Source organism: Rhizomucor pusillus (assembly GCF_041956525.1).
Source record: "Rhizomucor pusillus strain CBS 183.67 unplaced genomic scaffold VTP01scaffold_5, whole genome shotgun sequence".
NCBI classification, from domain to species: domain Eukaryota; kingdom Fungi; phylum Mucoromycota; class Mucoromycetes; order Mucorales; family Lichtheimiaceae; genus Rhizomucor; species Rhizomucor pusillus.
Genome location: NW_027192147.1, coordinates 1,308,082 through 1,315,365, shown reverse-complemented (window position 1 = coordinate 1,315,365; position 7,284 = coordinate 1,308,082). Strand labels below are relative to the sequence as shown.

General features: G+C 47.9%; 5 protein-coding genes across 5 annotated transcripts; 2 read left to right on the top strand and 3 right to left on the bottom strand.

The window, feature by feature from the left end:
- Positions 1-294: 294 nt before the first annotated feature.
- On the bottom strand, positions 295-974 carry VTP01DRAFT_8666 (uncharacterized protein; the record flags this gene model as incomplete). Its single annotated transcript, XM_069387812.1, has 2 exons — positions 295-512; positions 566-974. 2 exons carry the CDS (start codon positions 972-974, stop codon positions 295-297), a joined length of 627 nt encoding a protein of 208 aa, XP_069241544.1.
- A 132-nt stretch (positions 975-1,106) lies between these two features.
- Positions 1,107-2,000, bottom strand: VTP01DRAFT_8665 (uncharacterized protein; the record flags this gene model as incomplete). The annotated part of the gene is made up of 1 exon (XM_069387811.1): positions 1,107-2,000. The coding sequence occupies one exon, from the start codon at positions 1,998-2,000 to the stop codon at positions 1,107-1,109; it is 894 nt and encodes a 297-aa protein (XP_069241543.1).
- Positions 2,001-2,068: 68 nt separating this feature from the next.
- On the bottom strand, positions 2,069-3,490 carry VTP01DRAFT_8664 (uncharacterized protein; the record flags this gene model as incomplete). Its single annotated transcript, XM_069387810.1, has 1 exon — positions 2,069-3,490. The coding sequence occupies one exon, from the start codon at positions 3,488-3,490 to the stop codon at positions 2,069-2,071; it is 1,422 nt and encodes a 473-aa protein (XP_069241542.1).
- Positions 3,491-4,852: 1,362 nt separating this feature from the next.
- Positions 4,853-5,394, top strand: VTP01DRAFT_8663 (uncharacterized protein; the record flags this gene model as incomplete). Its single annotated transcript, XM_069387809.1, has 2 exons — positions 4,853-5,242; positions 5,275-5,394. The coding sequence occupies 2 exons, from the start codon at positions 4,853-4,855 to the stop codon at positions 5,392-5,394; spliced, it is 510 nt and encodes a 169-aa protein (XP_069241541.1).
- A 105-nt stretch (positions 5,395-5,499) lies between these two features.
- Positions 5,500-6,888, top strand: VTP01DRAFT_8662 (uncharacterized protein; the record flags this gene model as incomplete). Its single annotated transcript, XM_069387808.1, has 2 exons — positions 5,500-5,622; positions 5,743-6,888. The coding sequence occupies 2 exons, from the start codon at positions 5,500-5,502 to the stop codon at positions 6,886-6,888; spliced, it is 1,269 nt and encodes a 422-aa protein (XP_069241540.1).
- Between the last annotated feature and the right edge of the window lie 396 nt (positions 6,889-7,284).

The following is a 7,284-nucleotide window of genomic DNA, read 5'->3' as shown; positions in this document are numbered from 1 at the left end:
TGTTCTCAAAAACCCGCGTAGCCTTGCGTAGCGGGGACTTTAACGAGAGGATCGTCGTGTATGTGGTTCTAGATGACCCCCTAGGTTTCGGGCTGTTCGGAGTTTGAATTAGAGCATCTCGACACCACTCGAACAACCTGGACGGGGCCGAGGAGAGAGGGGGCTGAAAATGTTGGTGGCCTGATGACATTCAGCTCCCCCTTTTGGGACGAATGTTAAACCTCCTACCGATTGAAATTTGCGTGGGCTATACACCGTGACACTGAGGCTTTTAAAGGACAGGACACTCCGTACTTATTCGTCTAATTCACAAATCATATCCCGTGTACCCTTCGTCTTTTGCTGTTTAATCGCGCGAACTAGAACATGGCGACGCTGACTCATCCGACTTCTAACGAGGTTATCAAGGGTCCTACTGCAGCGAGCATGGATTCCACAACTGGTCGATACGCAGAGATATTCCTTGCCTCGGTATGAACCAAATCCATACGACACGATACGATACTGGCGGCCTGGTTCCATAACATTATAATCCGCTTGAAAGATCGACATTTTACTGACTCACTCAGACGGAGCGCGTCGTCCCCGACATCCTGGGCATTGTTCACGGTCTCGGCATGATCGGGGAGTTCCAGGAGTTGTACGCCATCAACCGTTTGTCCGTATTTCATGGGACCAGTAGACCAACCGAGCGTTATGTTCTCGTGCGTAGTGAAACCGACGAATCCAAAGGTCAAGACCGGCCTATCCTTGATGAAATACTTGGAAGGAACGAGCGAATTTCCGGGGCCAGGTACAAACCTCATGGACGTGCAGCCTTCTGCGCGAATATATCGCGACCGTCGAACTATCTCGTACTCTTTGCCAACGAGGCGAACAATGAAGTAGTGCATCGGTCGATCATTGAAGGTAAAATTTGCAAGGATGCTCTGAACATGCTGTTCCGAAATATTACCTTTCACTAGACCCTGCATACGTTTAGTTAAAGAGTTCCACCAATGACAGTACGCGAAGGTCTTATTTTCGCAGTCGTAGAAAGCCACAGTTGAGCGAATCCTTTGACAGACCGATTTCCAGTGATTTTCGAAGCTAATCTGGTACGTCGATCAGAGCGACATCTTATCAACCAAGTCGTTCATCAGAGCTACATGATCCTCCAAGTTAAACAGGTCTCGCGCGTACATAGCTATTTCGAGACGAGTCATTCCTGTATCCTTATACCGCAGCAACTTCGCGGTGAACTTTTCACTCTTGTTTGCGACGAAGTTTGATAGCTGCGATTCTATACACGAGCGCGCATCTGTTGACTCGATCATCTGCACGAACTTGTTGTAAATCTTTACTCTAAGGTCCACAGCAACGTTACCCGTTGTCTGGCATAACCACGAGGTACAATGGTCGTCAACCTTGTGCCTGTCCGATACAATGTCGCTGGGATCCGCTTCAAGAACCTGAGTGATATAACTCTCGATCAGGTCTCGCGTGGACACCAGACCGCAATCGATAGAAATGTCCAGATCGTGCATAACAATCAGGTTATCATGTAGCTCACGCTGAACATTACGCAGGACCCGGAGAAGCAATTCCAAAGCGATCTCATCGAAGGACACCTTAATCTGTATGACCCCTTTGAAGTAATCCCAGCCTGGTTCGAAGTTCAGCTGGTCGGCCTTGATGCGATGAAAATCAGCAGGTATCACCGAATCATCTGGGCAACGACCGCTGCAAACGTACATCACAACAAACATCGCAGGGTCCAAATATCGCGAGAATGCCGCCCTGATTTTCTGGACGTACGAGCCGATCTCGTTCCCGTTCCTCGCAAGATAGTACATCGTTCTGCACCAGAACACAACGTTGTCAACGAAGATATCCGTCAAGTCGGACCACCCCTCAAATGCGCCAGTCGCATGCTGGACAAAGTTAATCCCCTGAGTATCACTGAGGTGTTCTACTTGACTTTGGAAGAGGTGTATCACGGGTGTGACTGACGAGGACATACTTTGCTTATTGGACGCGTTTGTCTAGAATGTTGGCGACATCCAGAATTTCGTTTTAAAAGCGTCGTCTAGGACCGTTTTCTCGTTTCCATCCGAGCCTCGTACTCATTAACCAAGGAACTATCGGCTAAGTCTTCGGTTGAGACCCAACTGTCGTCCTTCGCAATATATCCGGTCCAACACACGCGATATTGACGGGCATGTCTGGGACCACGATGAGAGACAATATGACTCACCTCGTAGTGGTCTGCCGGGATCTCCTCGCTATCACGGCTGTTCTTGTACTCCAGTAGATTTCGTGTCTGCTCACTCAGCGATAACGACAAGAACTGTTCTTGTAATGCTCTCATCGATTCGGCATCTTGGACCTTATCGGATATCGTGCTGTCCAGCACATCATCAGTGGTCGACAGTCCATCGTTCCCGTAGTCGAACCCATCTTGCAACCAAAATGTGTGGCTAGCGGTCGAGCTCACACCACCCAACGACACAAATCTGTTGATGTTCAACAATAAACACGCCAACTTTAGCTGGATCGTGAACGTATCGATGTCGGACACGCGAATCACCGACTTTCCGTTCAACCGGTTAAAGACATGACCAAGCTCACCGAAGATTGCCTCAATCTTGGAACGGAAGCTTCCGAACGATTTGTTGTATCTACCCTCATCTTGACTTAATGTGGTGGCCCTCGACTTGCGGATAGGACAGACAGAGTTCTTGGAAGTCAAGTAACTGTTACGGGCGAAAATACCGGGAAGGTACAGCGTATAACCACCGTCAAGACCAATACAATCCCATTTGGTCACAAGGTCCTTCAACTCGATACTCGCTAACATGTACCCATCGTTGTTCGCTGTGCAGGGACTTGCATCCGAGACAAAAATCACCATGCCCTTGACATCGACGCAAACCTGACTTCTGAACCCTCCTTTCTTCAGCTTGTGCCAATAGAAAGATCCATGGTCATCCCCAGAGCGAAGATACCATGCTCTCGTATCGTGACCATCCAACAAGGGAGTAACGTGCTTGAACTCGGATGGATTGATGTGCGAAGCACACAAGACCCTGATCTTCACATTGGAGAACATCTCGGCCAGACGATTGGTCACCACTTCCGACAGCATTGCACCGCTCTTGATGTAAAACGCACGATACAGTGCGTAAAAACTGCTCGGAGGGACGAATCGTTCCATATCAGCAACAGAACACCCGGAAAGAAGATGGTAAAGGATTAGCAAACCCTTCTCCACGTTACGGTACGGACCAGGATACTCCTGAGAACCGAACAACACGACGAAGAAGAAAAACACGGGAATGTAGCCCAACCTCTCCAGAACGTAGGACTTTATGAAGGAGATGTCGTTAACCTCCTTGATTTTCGACCGATGGTATCGGGTTTTGGTAACCGTCGGCCGGCTATATCCCAAAAATTGCCACTGTAATTGCATCAACAATCGGAACTCTGCAATGATCTCAGGCGGAAACATCTTCTCTGACCTTTGTGGTCGACTGTGAAGGTCACTCAATTTTTCCCTTTGATCTTTATAAATGACTCATTCTCTACAATCATTCGTAGGCTAAATTTCCCCCAATATTGGAAGTCATCTAGAACCACATGTATGATGTTCCTCCCGTTGAAGTACCCGCTACGCAAGGCTACGCGGGTTTTTGAGAACATGGGCTAATCGCTTGAAATAAAGATTTATAAAAATTTCCTGGATCTTCCTGGATGACAGATAATTATTGTATCAAGACCAATCGAGCGATTAGCCCATGTTCTCGAAAACCCGCGTAGCCTTGCGTAGCGGGGACTTTAACGAGAGGATCGTCGTGTATGTGGTCCTAGACGACCTCCTAGAGAATATGGCGGGGAGACCATCGACCGAGGGGGTGGTAGTACGCACAATGGCCTGAGCCCATATGACACCCGCTTGGCATATGGGTAATATGGGCGGTCATTTAATGAAGATATCCGTAATGATTTCATTGGATAATCTGTAGTTTATAGTTAGAATGCTTACTCCGGAAATACGTCAAGAGTTCGAAAAGTTGATGAGCCAGGAGTGGGCATTCTTAACGTCAGCATGGCCATCAGCGCGAAAGGAAAAGTATTATCGGTCTGAGATCAAACCGGTCAATGAAATTGCATTCGTAAAGGACTTTGTTTTGAATCGCTTAGGTGTCCTCCCGGTCTCCTTCTTTCTAGTGGTCGTCTTTGGTGAGCACGAGTACGCTGGGCCGTATAACCATGTCGAGAAAGGGTTGCTCATCCTATACTTTCTACTGTCCGGGTCGTCGATCGCGGAGATGTCGCAGTTTATCCCTCGCAGTAGTTTTTACGCACTCTATCGGGATTTCTTTAGGAAGTCCCATGACAGGTTGAATGGTCTACTCGATGGATGTCTTAGGAGGATGTTTTCAACGACGCGTATACGGATTCTTTGTGCGTAGTTGAGAAATCCCAAAGGACTCAAGCACGTGACGTTGTTGTTGGACGGACATGACAGTCGGGCGTCCTACGTTCGACGGCATGATTCCGCTCGATCCTACTCATACAAGCTAAAGAAGTCAGGATTCCGGGCTCAGGTTTGTATTGACATTAATCAGATGATTGTATTTGTATCGGACGCCGTGCATTGCGGTGAGTATAACGATGGGTCTATGTGAGTCGTATTGATCTATCTCGGGCTGTGAGCAAGTACGACGTGATAGGTCTCGATGGCAGCTACACGTTATATATCGGTCGGATTGTCCAGAGAAATACTCAACTGTCTAAGTGAAATTTCGTATGCCCAATTCGCAAGGATCGAGGAAAGGATCTACTCGCGGAGGAGGTCCAATTTAACAACATGTTTGGAGGATTCTGGTCGATGATCGAGCCCGCGTTTGGAGAGATCGGTCATGTATTCGAGCGATTCAACAGCAGGAATGTCATCCGTGTGAGTGACATGGAGACATTTGCGTTACAGTTTAAGCTCGCAGCGGTCTTGTTAAACATCAAACGGTTTGTGTTGTTGGGAAAGTTGGAGCCTGCCTCACATCACACTCTTTGGATCCAGCAAGGTTTTGACTTTGGATCACCTCAAGATCCTGCCTTTGGGGCGGTCGAGACGTCGGTTTCCTTGGAGAGTCTACTCGACAATGCAGATGCCATCGGTAACTTGCAGAAGGAGTTCCTTGGCCTATCTATCTCGGTCGTAGATACGCTCAACGTTTCCGAGAACATGGATGATGGATCCGTATACGAGGTCGAATGTATTGTTGACCATAGGACAAATCCATCGACAGGCGACGTCGAGTATCTCGTGAATGGGAAGGTTATCCATCGTCCGAGAATACATGGTGTGATATCAACAAATTCAACGAGACCGAGTACATTGACGATTACTAGAAGGCTCGTCGGACGACCGTGTAGGGACATCCATCGACTTTTAAAACTAATTATCGGCCGAGTCGACTGGCTGACCGATAGTCAATCCGTCTAAAATTTCGAGCGATGTCCAAAAAGATCAACGACCAGATTTTTGAGGAGAATGCCGAGTTGTTGAATGACGTAGCATACGTCGATTTTACGATTGGAGGATCGAATCCGCGATTTCGTTGGGCCGATGTATCCACGGTCTTTTGCGATAGTATGCTATTTTGGTGCCTAACGTGTGCGTCGCTGATGAGAAAGCCTGAGGAAATCGGGCGATTCCTTAGTCTCCTACGCGCGCGATTTGCAATGGTGACGGACTAGTTATCCGGCGTCATCATCAAGTATGTCTACTCCGGATTCTGCGGGGAGCCTTTGACTGTCTTCCCGACTGATAAACTCCAAAGGGCGTTGAGAAAGTTTAAGGTCGAAGCGAAGGACTTTAAAGCGGCTTACATTGCGATTAAAGTCTCAATTCAGCAGCAGCTTCCTTTGAAGACTGTCTTCCGATGTGTGCGGGAGGTTGTCCGTCTGCTGGAAGAAAGTACAATAATTATCCACGATATCGACATCTCAGTCGACTGCGCGTTTATTTCCACCCGAGCGATTATTAAGGACTATCTATCCAAGCTCGGTGTGACTGAGAGCGATATTGCCGATAAGGTTAAGGATGTAGGATTAAACTGTATCTCATGGCGTGGATATACGACATCTGTCCCGCCTGTGGTATTAAGGACAAAGATCTACAACAAGTTCGTCCAGATGCTTGAGAGTACGGATGTCAGGTCTAGCTTAGGATCACAATTAGCTAACCTGATTATGAATCCTTGTCCTCTATTTGCTCAAAAGCTCCGGTCGCTTTCGGGAAGCGGCATGTCGCGTATCGAGATCACATTCTACTCGTCCACTGTCTACGACGCATCGGAATACGAGTTAATCATCCATCAAACACTGGAATGGATGTCGCGATGTCCAACATTCGAAATTTCGTTTGAGCATCAATGGAGAGCCCTTACCAAGGAGATCCGTAGGTTTTTCGCTGTTTACGTCCGTGATACCCGCGTATTTGCGTACTGCCATTGGTGGAACTCGATCACTGGAAAGAAACAGGGAATGAGTAGGTCGAATATCGACCAGAAGGAGGTCATTCCGCTCCTGTCAAATTTTTCTTTCAACCATCGACCTATCCATTTCTTGACTCTGACAACGGCTAGTGACGAGGTTCTTGAGTATGCCCATTACGAGCTCATCCACTATCGATGCTACACTCGAGTGACATCGGGAATGACACTTGTCCCTGCCCTAAACAACTCCTTATACCCATATCCATCGGCCATTCCTACCGTACCGTCCTTTGAGCCCATTGGCCTTGTGGAGTCAAATGGTATTAGGATCGAATGGCCGTCGGATCGATTGTTTAAGGCGTCTAATGTCCGAGAAGCGTCTGTCGCAGTACCATACGACTTGTAGATTCCACCATGGAATCGCATGATATGCATCCAGGAAGGCAGTCGAATGACGGTCGCTTATTTGTCATGGGGAATTACTTACGACCATCGGACTATCGACCCGATTACAATGTTCTAGAGGAGTGGTCGTCCTATAACGTCATCGGTTACGGCGAGACGACTTTCAAAGGAAGGTCGTACATCTGCTTGCTTACGGACGACGATACACGCATAAAATGCAGCAGTTGTAGACTTTCCTCGTTAGTCCAGGATGCAATCAACAAGGGGATGGTATTTACGATCTACGTCGAGAGCATCGTACGCCGGCGTGGAATGAAAGAAGTCAATGCTCACATCGAGTAAACTATCGCTGGGTCCTTTTAAAACACGCTCGCTCATTGCCCATATGCCAAGGGGG